This window comes from Malania oleifera, chromosome 13 (assembly GCF_029873635.1).
Source record: "Malania oleifera isolate guangnan ecotype guangnan chromosome 13, ASM2987363v1, whole genome shotgun sequence".
NCBI classification, from domain to species: domain Eukaryota; kingdom Viridiplantae; phylum Streptophyta; class Magnoliopsida; order Santalales; family Ximeniaceae; genus Malania; species Malania oleifera.
Window position 1 is genome coordinate 56,383,359 of NC_080429.1, and position 14,678 is coordinate 56,398,036.

The following is a 14,678-nucleotide window of genomic DNA, read 5'->3' on the forward strand; positions in this document are numbered from 1 at the left end:
GAAAAGAAGCCTCATCGACGAGCCCTGCTGATTTTTACCTTTTTAATTTTCCTTCTTTTTTCTTATTTATTTAATACACCTATCTCGGGTCGGGTTTTTACACCAATTCACCCCCCCTCTTAGGATTGCACCAAAGTCAACATGCCTGCATGAGTCAGTCAACCGCTTGTTGGTGGCACCAAACAATGGAAGGAGGGAAAGGGGTTGGTCGACCACCCAAAAGTGGTTGATCAATTGCCTCGTGATGCCTCTTGTTTGTTTGTGTGTTTTTTTTACATAACTTTCATATGTTCATCTCAATCTCCATTTTATTGGGTAAACAATGACTATCAACACATCTCATGGGACTAGTCGACTGCTGTCCGACTAGTGCTAAAATTCTTTGCACATGCACGAAAAAAATGGGAAAGGTAGGAGCCTGTTGACTACATTTAAGTGGTCGTTCGACTTCCTTGTACACATTTTTTCTCCTCTTTATTTTAGCTTAATTCTTAAATTATTTAATTAAAATATGAAAATATTTGGTTAAAAAATGACTATTGACAATCCTTTAGGCTTGCTATAAAAAGCATCCAATTGCATTTATCAACAATTAACTAAATAAATTTATCAAGTGGACTATTTTATCGTGAAATCTATTTCCCATAAGTGAACAAGTCCTCCTGAATCTTATTGAAAGAGGCTTAGGTTGTATTGTGTACCATTTTTTAGATTTTACCATATTTGTTTGAGACTTCCTTCCTTTTTTTTTTTTGAATATTCCCTCATTATAGGAACATTATGAGTGAAAAATCTACCATTAGTTATGGAGATGATTTTTTTTTTTTAATTTATGTTTTTTGTTACTTAAGGATGACCGAACGTCTTACTAAATAATATTTCAACTTGACTTGACTAACATGTCTTAAGAATGCTAGACTAGTCTAGCTCGCATGTGTTTATATTAGACAATTCTCTATTGATTTTGGATTGATGCTCAAAGTCCTATTAATTGTTTTATGAAATAAATTTTCTCTTGAAGTTAATTAGGGTGTACTTGGAAGGGTTCACACACTATGATTTATAGAGATTATAATACAAGAACACCGTGATTATGTTGAAAAAGAAAATTGCAAAGCAACCACATTAATAAAAGGATTTTGCAATCACATAAATTTTTAAAAAAAATTTAGTTAATTGAATGCTAACTGTTTAGAACTTGAAAAGAATTACTATTAGGGAAAGAAAATGAAAAAAAGAAAATATGAAATAATTTACAATTTAACATTTGGTTATAAAATGAACAAGATATATATATATATATATATATATATATATTTATTTATTTATTTTTTCTTAATTTTAATCGTCTCTAATCTCTAATACTACAAAAGTATTTCTCTTCGGTATCATTTTTTATAGATGTCAAATTTATCCCTATATAAATATCTTTTATTTTTAAATTAATAATTGAAAATATAAATATAAAAAAGAAAAAAACTCAATCCCTTATAAATAGGAGACAATTTGAATTTTAAATTTATACTTAAAATAGGCTTGTAACTACTCATGAGTATTTATAATTCATCATAATTACTCTTTCTAAACAAATTTGAATACCTTTGGACTCCTAATAATTTTCTTTATAATTATTTTTTAAAATCAATATATATATATTTTTAAAAAAAGCATGCATGCCATTACAATATATTACTAATAATATTTTAGGTTAGTATTATTAGTATACAAAAATGAATTAAATAAATGTTGGAGTTTCGGACACGGTCGGAGTAATCTGACGCCCCCACCGCTAGTTGCTACTGTGCTGGAATTTTGATATATTACAAGCTTTTTTGGGTTCGAAACTAGGGCACAAAGGTAGGGTTTGTTTTGGGGAAGCTGGAGGGTTCAGCCATGGCCGCGGAGTCTGCGACGGTATCAGAGGTCCACGAACCCACCGCGGAGCCACAAAACCCGATCACAGCCGACATGGACCTTGAAACCCTGGACTCTGCTCCGATCCACCCGGACGGAGACGGTGAGGCTCAGGCCAATGGTGGGGGGAAACCGAAGCGTGTTCCAGAGGGGGATGCCGTGTCAGATGACGAAGATGGCCGCGTTTCTAAGAAGCTGAAAGTGGAGAAGTCCGTGGAAGAAGAACGCTTGGAGAATAAAGAGGGAAGCGAAGACGTGGAAGGAACCGAAGGAGAGGAAAAGAAAACGGATGTTGTGAGTTTGGGTCCGAAGAGTTTTGGTTCAGCCGTGGAGATGTTTGATTACTTCTACAAGTTGCTTCACTACTGGCCTGCAAATCTCGACCTCAACAAGGTATAATAAACTGAGTAAAACTCATCAGATGCACAATGGGCTTGTCAAATTAGGCTATCTTATGCTATTTCCCCCCCCCCCCCTCTTTGTGTGTGATTAATTGGATATCATTAGGTTTGAATGGAATAAGGTGGGAATGGAATAGAATAATAGTTCAAAAAAACAAAGTGGTGCCATTATGAGGAAGATGACTTCTTAACGTTGAAAGAGTATTCCCAACGTCAAATTTGAAAATATTTATTCCTTATCTGTTCCATTTTGGTTGGAACAATACCTCAGCAAGGTTTAACAAGCTGAGTGAAACTCATCAGTTATATAATGGGCTTGTTAAATTAGGTTGTTCTATGCTATTTTTTTTCTTCTTTGCGCGTGATTAATAGAGCAGTTATATCAGCTATTAAATCCCAATCAGTTGCTTCAAATTGACTGATGAATGAACTTCTTATGATCAAAGCCTAGGGTAAAGATTGTTTAAGAAAACTGAATGTTAGAGTACTGAAGCAGGAAAAGAGGGTTGTGCAAATCATAGAGGGATAGTGTCCTTGCGTGGACAATGCTGACACCGGTGTAGGGAAAATTTCGATATCCGAAAACATTGCAACACAATGGTGATGGTGATGATGACTGCCAAATATGACGCCCAGGGATATTTTTGCCCAAATCGTGGAAAAGTTAAATATTTTCTGATGCATCACATCATCATCTTGCATGTTTTTGAGAGAGGAAGTGGAGAAAAATTGTGAAGAAAGTACTTTTGAGGGGGGGGGGTGTGGAGAATAGTGTTACTATTAGATCAATAAATTGTTAAAATTAAGAAGGTGGAATAGAAGGAAATTTAAAAAATCAGCTGTCATTTAGACTAGGATTATGGATTATGGAGATTTATAGTTCTCATACTCACCCAATTATGCAAGCTTTTAAAATATTTATAAAAATATTGATACATGTCTCAATGGCGATGAACACATAGCAGTAAAGTAAGAAAGAATTTAGAATATGTGGTGCACTAAAACATCATTCCACTTTTATACTACAGTATTGATTAATGGGTTATTATTATCATCATGAGCTTTTGTTGGGAAATTTAATCATCTTTATTCTTTAATTGTTTTATTTTATTTTTAATTTCCCTTTACAAACTTCTTAGCTTGTTTATTTTATCTTTTTTACAAAGTCCTGTGGGATGATGATGGGCATGTTTCTCATTGTGAAAAGTCATGGTATGGTGTTAGCTATAGTCAAATAATAATATCTCCAATTTTTCCTTCTTGTCCTAAAATTTAGTCGGATCTTCTTTTTCTTCTTTTTGATCTTGATGGAACAAAGAAGTTGGGGTAAAGCTGTGTAGAAGGTACTAAAATGTTATTTGATGTTGTTCATCTATTTAGTGGACACTTCTGCCTTAATTCATGGAGCTTGTGTTATATTTTTGATAGCATGGATCTTGTGTTATTTGTAGATTATTAATACAAAATTTGAAAAGCTATCAAGAGGTGAAGCTAGAAATTCAAATTCACGGTGTTGGTACTTTTTGGATACATTTTGTTGTTCTATTTTCATAGTATTTTTCTAGTAGTGTTTATTAGGTCATAAATGACTAGATTATAGGATTTTATTTATTAGAAAAGTAATTTTCTAGTATTATTAAGTTTCGTTGTTTTATATTTTATTGGTTCCCAAGCATATTAGGCCTTGAAACATCCTGATTATGTAATATTTTGGGCATATTCAGTTTGAATTGAAATTGGAGCGTTAGGTTTTTTCTCTTGCTTTGGATCTGTGTCCTGTTATCCTTTTCTCACTTTCCCCCTTCTGTTTGCTCTCTCATTTCCACTGGCCTGCATCAAAGACTTTGACATTTCTTATATTAATTCACATCCTAAAAGTGACCGCAACACATTATGTTTGTTAAATTTAACCTGTGACTTTTCAAACCATATTATTTTTATGGGTCGTATCATCTGAGATGCTGTGATAGTGTGAAGTTGGACTGTTTAAGAATAATGTTTAATTATCCTTGCTAAATTTATTGGGTTCTAGTTGGCCTTCATATAGGGAGGATTCTTATGTTTGGACCTTGGATGGTTTGGTTTCATTTCAGTTAATTTGCTCTTCTATGTCTTTTGCTCTTGTAGTCGTATTTGTAGAGCTAAGGTCCCTTGAAAGTCAAGGCATTTATTTGGTTGGCAATCCTTAGTAGAGTAGATAGACACTAAGAATTTATTGCTTCTCCATAAAAAAAAAAAAAAGAAAAAAAAAGAAAAAAAAAGAGTTTACTTCAGAGTAGGAGGCACTATAAGGTTTTATCCTCATGTGTGTTATGTGCTTTGAAAATGCCAAGATTCATTCCCATTTATGTTTGCATTGTGTAGCAGCTTTGGAAGTTGTGGGATAGATTGTCTGGGTTATTGAGGGAGAATTGGGTGTGTCAGGAGTCTTAGGTTTTCTTGTGTATTTCTTTTGGATGGTTTGAGAGAACGTGATTGCTTAGAAAGTGTCATTGAGCCGTTTCTACTATTTTATGGAGCATTTAATTAAAAAAAATGCATGTTTTAATGGCAGCCTTTTGACTTTTTCAATCCTTTGTGTTGAAATTGGGTTTATTTTGTATTTTTAGGCCTTTTCTTCTTCATGTTTCCAAGGGATATGTTTTCTAAGTTATAAGGAATATGTTTTCTTTGAAGGGATTGAATGGCTTCAGTGACTTGGCATTGTATTTTATTTTCTTTTTTCTTTTTGTTTTCTATTTCCTATTTTGTTGATATACCATGTATGGTTTGTGGAATGGAATAGAGTAGAAATAGAATAGCCATTGCATATTATAATAATTTCCAAAGAAGCATGTGATGTCCTTTCAAAGAAAATGATAAGGCAAAAGTGTGTTTTATTCTAATCAACATCAAATAGCATATGAATTGGGATTCCCATGGTCATAATTGGAAATAGTCATTCTTTATCTTTATATTTAGAAATTATTATATCCCTATTGGCTATGTGTTCTATTCCCACCTAATTAATGATATTAATAATTAATATTTTATCTTATTTTAAGGTTAAACATAATAATATAATAAATGATCATACCACAGTTATGTCATACTATCTTATAATTTAATCCTATTATATTATTTTTTATGCGTTCTAATATTATTATATATGGTATAAATATTATATGAATGGGTAAAATATTCTATATTAAAAATATTATTATATATTTATATTTAATGATGTCATAATATTAATATTATTTTTCAAATTTATATAACATATATTATATTATATATATATAGTATTATATTAATATTATTTTTTAAAAATTTATGTAGTATATATTTTATTATATTATATATATAATAATACATTGTAATATATATGTGCCTATGTATATTTAATATACAATAGTATTGTATTTTTTCTATACTATATCATTATGAATATTTGTTATTATATACGTAATTGATGATAATAGTAAATATTTTATTTTATTTAGATTATAAATAATAATATAATAAATCAATAATCATACTACAAGTATATTATAATATTTTAACATTTAATGTTATTCTCTTAATTTTTATATGTTATAATTTTATTATATATAATAAAAATAATAATAATGATGGTTTAAAATTTAATTTAAAATATATTGTTATATTTTCAATATTAATAGCGATATCATAATATTATTTTTTAAATTTTATGTAATATATATTATATTATATAAAATATCATATTAAAATGTGTAGGGGCATGTGTAAGTATGCATGTATATACATTTTACTGAATAGGGTTATAATTATTGTGCTTTCCAGAATTAGGATTTGATTTTGGAGCATAAGTCAGAAATCAAAATGTAGGCATATATATTATAGTATATAAAAATGTTATATTATAATATGTAGGGGCACATGTAAGTATGCATGTATATATATTATAATGAATAAGGTAATAAATATTGTATTTTCAGGAATTAGGATTTGATTTTGGAGTAAAAGTCAGGAATCAAAATGTAGGCAAAAGGAGGAATCCCATTCTTGCATGAAATGGGAATCGAAATGAGATTATCATAAAACAAACACTAGGAATGGGAATCAACCATTCCAATTCCGATTCCTAGAGTTGATTCCCAATTATCAAACACCACCGAAAAGTGATGATATTTTAATATTGAGTGTCCTATTGTTGGATGCGAGGTCTGCAAGGGGAAAAAAATTCATAAAGAATAGGAATTGTTTATCCTATCCTACTGTCCTCTAAATTATCGAAGTTGTTCTTAAGTAGAAAATAATTTTCTTTAAAAAAAAAATGGAGGTGGGAGGGCGTACATCATTGTACATGCACCACGTGAAAAACATTATCAATTTGGATTTAATATAATTGCATATAAGCATTTGGTGAGTGATTGTGATGAACTTTGTATCAGAACTGCTCCATGGTAAATAAAACTAATCATCATTTTAATAAGAGTCAGAACTTCATGTTTAGGAAGTGGAGAAACTTTACTCGGCTGAGGAATCAAGAATTTCTTTTGTAGTTCAGTTCTAACTATGTGTATGATTTATTTTTTTTTTTGACACCTTTAATCTATGTTGTCTGTTCTTCTTTATATAAATTTTTATTCTCCTTTGCTTATTATGTGCCCATAATTTATCACTTTTTTTTTGTGAAAAAAAAGTTTGTGACTTTGTGTCGAGGCATTGAACAAAAACAGCTGTCATGTGTTATCCAATATGCATGATTGAGGCTGAGTGATCTCCTTGCTTATTTTGTGGTTGAAATCTTTAATTTTAGTTGTGGACCTATAATCTAACTTAAATTGAGGCATCTGATGAAATGCGAGATCTTCCAAGGAGTGTAATTATAATTGTTTGGCAGCTTTTGAACAGTTAGTAATGGTCTAGGTACCCTGGCAATGTCATTGTCTGTGTTTTATTCCTTATTGTGCCTATGTTTGGGGTATGATTGTAGATTGGGCGATTTGATTCATATGGGTAACTACTCCTTTGTAGTTTGTAGGGAACTTGACTTGATGTGGAGGTGATAGAGACAGCACATGGTAGTTCATTGTATTTTTTAGTAGTAATAAAAATCAAAGATTCCTTAAACGCATAGTCTATTGATGAGGGATGTGTCAGGTCATCATTGTTGTAGTACCTCTTGAGGTCAATGGGTATTTTGTTGGGTGGATCAGTATCAGATACTTGGTGGTAGGGTACCATGTGACTTCATGGATTTTGCTCAAGATTCACTTTACAATACTGCTTAATACTCACATTAGTTATGTATCGCAGCGGTGTTTAGTTTATTTTTTCACTCTTCTTTTTGATTGCATACATCTTTTTAAGCTGTTATTACAAGTAGTGTTTTACTCTACTTGTAAAACACTTGCCCGTCTCAAAGGAAGGATATTTGTGATAAAAGCTGAAAACAGTGAGGGGATGACTGCTGTAGACTTCTATGTGCACATTAATATGTTCTACTTCATGGATTGTTATTCAATTGCTTTTTTGCTGAATTCTGAAAGCATTTTTCCTGTGTAATAACTGCAGTTAATAATTCTTATCACCAATTCATAGCAATGCTTTTTATAAAAGGTTAAAAACATTAGCAGTTCTGTGGATGGAATAGAAACTGCACATTTGAAATAGACAGCATGCATTCTAATTCATATTGAATTTTCTCGAAATTCTATTAGAGCTTTCATTTGGAGTCTAATGTGCATGCAAATGTCTTGATGGTTGGAGCTTCCTGTACTTCTGTGTGTGAGCATTCTTTCATCTTTTTATGTCCAAAGCTAAAAATGATATAGATGGAATGTCTGGGTTTCAGTATGAGCGCATGGTGCTATTGGAATTGCTGAAGAAGGGTCATCTGGAGCCGGACAAAAAAATTAGGGGAGGGATCAAGGCTTTCCAAGTCCGAAACCACCCAATGTGGAGGAGCCGCTGCTTCTTCCTGATAAGGGAAGATGATTCCGTGGATGATTTCAGTTTCAGGAAGTGCGTGGATCACATACTTCCCTTGCCTGAAGAGATGAAAGCGAAGTCTGATGTTAGTAAGTCTCTGGGTGGAAAAGGGCGTGGCGGCAGTGGCTGGGGCCGTGCAAGAGGGGGTAGGCGGAGGAACTGAGGCTTTTATTCTATTTCAGTCGAGATATGGCGCTATAAGTTAAAAAAAAAAAAAAAAAAAAAAAACCAATCATGCTGACTAGGTTTCTTCCCTGTCTTGCATCCAAAATTTGATTCTGTGGCTTTTTGTGCACCGGCACTGTTGCAATGCGGGTTATTATATAATATGCCCTCTGTGTTTAATGAGCTCTCTATTGTTTTTTGAATCACATAAATTAGAGCCATATCTTTGTTAAGATGCTTGTATTAGGATTATGCACGACCCCAGATTTTTAAGGTTAGGTTTGGTTCACCGGTTATCTATTCGCAGTAATGTCATGAAAATTATACAAGAATGTAAGAATACAGAAAGAAGTAGCTAATGAAAAAGTTGTCTGTTTATTTTTGTTTTTTGTTTTTTTTCTTAACATAAAATAAAAAAATAAACTTTTTTTTGTGGTAAAATTTGAGCGTAGTTATTCTTTGTATATTGGATTTATAAATATTTTTGCTTTGCTAATTATTTATAATAATACTTTATTTATTTATTATAAATTATGATATTATTTTATTATAATTATTGTATTTGTACGAATATAATTTATTTATTTTTTGCCTTATAAATTGTCCAAACATTTTATTATAACTGCTCTATTTTATTTATGCCTTTTTACCCACCCCAAGAAAGTATTAAGTAAATAAATAATAAAGGCTATAAAAGAAAACACCGGTTTCTTTACATAAAATATATAAAATAAATACAATACTACTAGCAATAAAAATTAATAAAATACTAAAACTAGATAAAAATAACATATTACATATCATGGTTGTTGAATACACACTAAATGCATATTTTATTAATGTCAAATTATTTATTTATTGAAGATGAAATAGACAATGAAGCACATATTTCTTTTCAAGTGGACTAGTAGTAGTAGTAGCAGCGGATTTCTAAGGGCGTGATCCAAAAGGAAATTTTGTATTATTATTTTTAATAAATGAAAGCAAGGGATTGTATATATTCAAAAATACATTTAATTAGTTGTTTGAAAATAAAAGTAATTAAACTTGTTATAAAGGATGTAAAAAAATAAATGAATAGAAATGAGATAGAAATTTACGTGGTTCAGTTATGCCTACTTTAGGGTGGATGGTATTAAAATTTCACTATCACGGAAAGAATTACAATATAATATAGAACCGACCTTATGTAAGATATCTTTATCCTCTCTTTATCTCTCCTCTTCTTTCTATATACCCTACTTCAAGCATGCAAGTAAGTATTCAAGCATGCAATGTTTATACAAGCATGCAAAGATATGTCTTACAAATGTGAGGGGTAGGGTGCCCTTTTATAGGGCAATATGAATACCGATGCATTTATTGGGGTGGAAAATCTAAGTGGTGGAAGATGGGATGACATCCACATTTCCCATAACCTATTTTTCATAAACACTCCCCTTTGGATGTTACTCATATATTAATTACTTTTGTTAAAATCTTTGAGGTATCTCATTCTGATGAGATGAACCAATATTTTGAATGTTGCAGGAGGCAAAGTTTTGATGAACAAATTTGTTAGATTTTCACTTGATCGGATCTACTGAACATCTATATCACAATTCTTTTGGAGTTTATGTGTATAAAAGAATTTTGAAAAGATATGTTTTGTTCTGTTACCCCTTATGTGTCCTCCTTTTAGTTTAGTTATACATACAACGTTGTCTTCATATAAAATTATTGGAACATCCTTGATTGATTGAAGACCACAATTTGCTTGGATATGAGAAATCATTCATATGAGCCACACGTATTCTCTACTAACTTCATGGATAGTTAGTATTTCTGAATGATTAGAGGATGTTACTGTAATCATTTGCTTTACTGATTTCTAAGATATAACAATTTTTCCATAAAGAAATACATATCCAATTTGAGATTTAACATTCTGAGGATCAGATAGATATCGAGCATCTATATATCGTACTAATTGAGATTTGGAATCAAATGAGTAGAATATACTCAAATCAGACGTACCTTTTAAATAGCGTTGAATGTGCTTAATTCCATTCTAGTGTCGCCGAGTAGGAGCATGGCTATATCTTGCCAATAGATTTACAACAAATGCAATGTCGGGTTTTGTACAATTGGCCAACTACATTAGAGAGCCAATAACACTTAAATATGGTCCTTTAGGAACAAGTAATTTTTCCCCCTCATCATGAGATTGAAATGGATCATTCTTAACACCAAGTGATTGCACCATCATTGGAGATCCCAAAGGATGAACTTTGTCCATATAGAATTGCCTTAATACCTTTTCGGTATATTTAGAATGATGAGCATGAATTCCATCATTTACATGTTCAATATGTAGGCCAAGACAATAAATTTTTCTTTCCTAAATCTTTCATCTCAAATTCTGCCATTAAATAATTAGGAGCTTCAATGAGCTCTTCAGGAGTCCCAACTAAATTCTAATCATCAACATAAATAGCAATTATAGCAAATTCAGATTCTGATCTTTTAAGAAAAACACATGGGCAAATTGGAACATTTATGAAACTTTCTTTCATAAGAGACTCACTTAATCAATTGTACCACATGTGTAACACCCTGAAACATTTGTACCACATGTGTAACACCCTGAAACATACACTGTAGAAACCCGGACTCAGAAAATAAAAGAAAATAAATACAAAGGAGAGAAATAAAGGAAAACAAAGGAAAAATGAAGGAAATTGATTTGGCAGGATCCAAACCGTCAACAGGTTTATGGAGCTTGGGAAAACTGTCACCGGATTCACTCAACTAAGAGAGTCAACTGCCAAACCATCGACAGTTTTGTGAGTTGGCTTACTTAAGGGCTAAGCAACTCATATTTTTTTAGAACTCAAATATCCTCTCTCTCTCTCTCTCTCTCTCTCGTGGAGCTCTCTCTCTCGTAGGCTCACCCGGAGCTCGTGCTCGGTCTCTAATCACTCTCCTTTTTTTTCTCGGCTTGCCAGTTCGTTTTCAATGGCGGATTAAAAAGCTAGGGTTTTCTGTTTTTCGAATAGAATCAGTTTCTTTTTCAGGAACAAGTAAGGGGATTAAGTTAAGTCAGGTTTTTATTAAGTTTGAACTGATTAAACTACTTTATATATAAATATACTATGATTTCAAAGGTTGTTTTGAAAACCAACCGTTCAAAAATGGATTTTACAAATATAAGATATATGATACAGTACTTTGAATAAAATGAACAGTGAAAAGCTTGCTTATAAACTAAATATATTATGAGGTACTAGTTGGTTATTCATGGATTATGTTTAAATACTGAAATTGTGTGGCAGGTGAATAATCGGTATGGTTATTGTGTAACCGGATTTGGGTATGGTTGTGATAATACTGATATGTTTGTAAAACATACTAAAACTACCTTTGCAAAATACTGAAATTTGATATGATGGCCGGGGGCCGGGTTTTATTAAATGACATGTTCTATATGAAATAAGATTTATACTACAATTTTTATTAACGAAATTGCATGATATGGTTTAAGAACCCTGAGGACCAATTGTATTGTGAGTACGGTACCGTTGTTAGGGAATTATTATGAGACCATGTGCGCCCACATTGTACTAAGAGGTGTAGGGTGGTCTCATCCAATTAGTCTGCGTAAGGATGAAGTACGTTTCTTGGGGACTCAACTAGGAAGTGGTAAGGCTATCGGACCTGCAACTGGGTTGTGGATGTCTGTAGATGCATTTGCAGATGGTTACTTTGATTGTGTATGGGTTGATCCCCGAGGGCATAAGTCTAGCCTTCGGGCCACACAACCCATACCATAGGGGAAGTAAATGATGTGTTAGTCTCAGGGAGTGTCTTTTACATATATATGCTAATTTATGTAAATGGTGTTATTATTTATTGAACTGATTTTTACTGAGGAAGCAAATGCATATTTTTCAAATGTAAAGGTGTGAATATTTGTATATGAATTAAAATGCATGAATGTTTATAGCGAAATAAACTCTCTGCCCGAGGGCTTGCTGAGAAAGGCGAGTACCTTGATAAGTATCAATTGTAATCATACCAGGTTACATAACGTATTAGAGCAGAGGGCAGCTATATGTGTGGGGGTGTAATCTCCCCTATGCTCGGGAACTTTCTCTTATAAATAATTGTATGTGTTTGTGTGTGTGAGTATGGTTTGAGAATGATTTTGTAATTGTGGTTAATTAACAACTGATGATATTTGTATACATTAAAACTCACGTTGGCCACACACTGATATTAACTTAATATGCCTTACTGAGAAGTGTCTCACCCCAATATACAAATCATCTTTTCAGGACCATCTCAAGATCATGCTTAGTGAACTTTGGGGCAGGGTGATAGCTAGTTTAGTTTTTGAGTGTCTGTAAGAACTCTAATGTTTTTGAGTTATGTTTGAAGTCCCTGGATATGTAATATGGTCGTATGGATTGATTTGGGTTTTGTATTGTATTATGGTCTGTAATATGGATATTTGGAGACATTTTTTTATAAAGGCAGTTTAGAACTCTAGTAATGTATTTTGGGAGAATGTATCATTTATTTCCGCTGCATTTATATAATGAATATGGTATCAGGTTCACAACCGTCACTAAAGTAGCACCCCAGGCCCCACGTGGTGGGTTGGGCTGTTACAGGTGGTATCAGAGCCTAGGTTTGCTAGGTTTTGCAAACTTCGATGGTTAAGAATTATCAGAGTATAGGTTGAGATAAGTTAAGGATAGGAATGGGTAGATTAGGTGAGTTTTGGTATGGAAGCTTAGAAGCGGAGATCCTTTGACAATCTTCTGTGTTTTTTCTGGAATGAGGATTTCGAGAAAACCATGGTAAATCCATCAATGGTTTCGTTTTTGGATTGAGAGACTGGAACTTGGAAACTTAAGTAGGAATGTTAGGTTGGGTGAGTATGTGTTAGTCCCGGAGTTGTGATTAGGGGCCGATACATTAATTTGACTAAGTTTATACAAGCAACAGAGGGTAGTGTGGTTTGTAGGAGGCAAACCGTCGACGATTTTCTGGAGGAATATAAAACCATTGCCGATTTTCTTCAAAAAGAGGTCTCTGTAATTTAGGTTTTTTGTCAAGGGTTTTGGGACCCTCTAGAAAAACCATCGACGGTTTTGTGGCAAGATTGTGTAAATAATTTCTTTTAGCTACGAATTCATATGTTGTATTATTTTTTCATTCCATACTTGCATCAACCATAATAAATGTGGAATTTCTAAGTCGGTTTCTATCTTGTCCTTAGGATGAATTTCAGGAGAAAGGACATTGTGGCTGGAGGGGATAATTACGTGGATACTTCCAGTGAGGATGATGTCGATGCCTCGGCAGTGCTACGAAGTATAGTGCAGAAGGTTAGGAAGGAAACCCAGAGGGACTCTAAAGAGTAGGATCAACCACCGGTTGGTTGGGACTGCACTTTTTTGTAGTTTACCTGGACGAATCCACTGGCATTTGCAGGAGGAGCGAACCCAATCACGGCTGAAGATTGGGTTCAGGAGATTGAGGAACTGCTGGGTGTGCTGAAGTGCACGAAGGAGCAGAAGGTGCGGTATGCCACTTTTAAATTAGTGGGGGAAGCGAATAGGTGGTGGAGATAGGAAAAGCTGGTGGAGGAACAATGGCCAGAACCTGCATCTATAACCTCGAGTTGTTTGAGGGAGGTTTTCTTCGACAGGTACTTCCTTACCGCTACCCGAGAAGCTAAGCCATAGGAGTTCTTGAATTTGATTCAGGGACACTTGACTATACAACAGTACGTGACCAAGTTTATGGAGCTATCCCGCTTCACTCCATATATGATCCTGGATGAGCCGAAGAAGGCCCTGAGGTTTGAGAAGGGTTTAAGACAGGGAATACGTGCACAAGTGGTGGCATTGTTGACTTAAAGTTTTTCTGAGTTGGTGGAAAAGGCCATGGCAATTGAGGCCAGCATTCAAGAGGGTGAGAGACTAGTAGTAAACCAGAAGAAGAGGCCCTTACTTGAGGGATTTCAGACTAGTACCAGCCAGGGTACATGGAGGAGGCCTGGTAATTTCACGGGCCAGCGGCAAGAGATGGGATATCGAGCCCAGCAGGGGAATCCACTACATCCTACCAGTCCTAGATGCCATCAGAGGCATTGGGGGGAGTGTAGGGGTGGACTAGCTGTCTACTACCGGTGTGGTGGGGCTGGACATATGGTGCGGGATTGTCGCGCGACATTGACATATTTGTAAC

At 33.6% G+C, this 14,678-nt stretch overlaps 1 protein-coding gene across 1 annotated transcript; it reads left to right on the top strand.

The window, feature by feature from the left end:
* Window positions 1-1,719: 1,719 nt before the first annotated feature.
* LOC131145977 (protein EMBRYO DEFECTIVE 514) lies at window positions 1,720-8,621 on the top strand. The gene is made up of 2 exons (XM_058095180.1): window positions 1,720-2,307; window positions 8,137-8,621. Exons 1-2 carry the CDS (start codon window positions 1,894-1,896, stop codon window positions 8,434-8,436), a joined length of 714 nt encoding a protein of 237 aa, XP_057951163.1. The 5' UTR covers window positions 1,720-1,893; the 3' UTR covers window positions 8,437-8,621.
* Window positions 8,622-14,678: the final 6,057 nt, after the last annotated feature.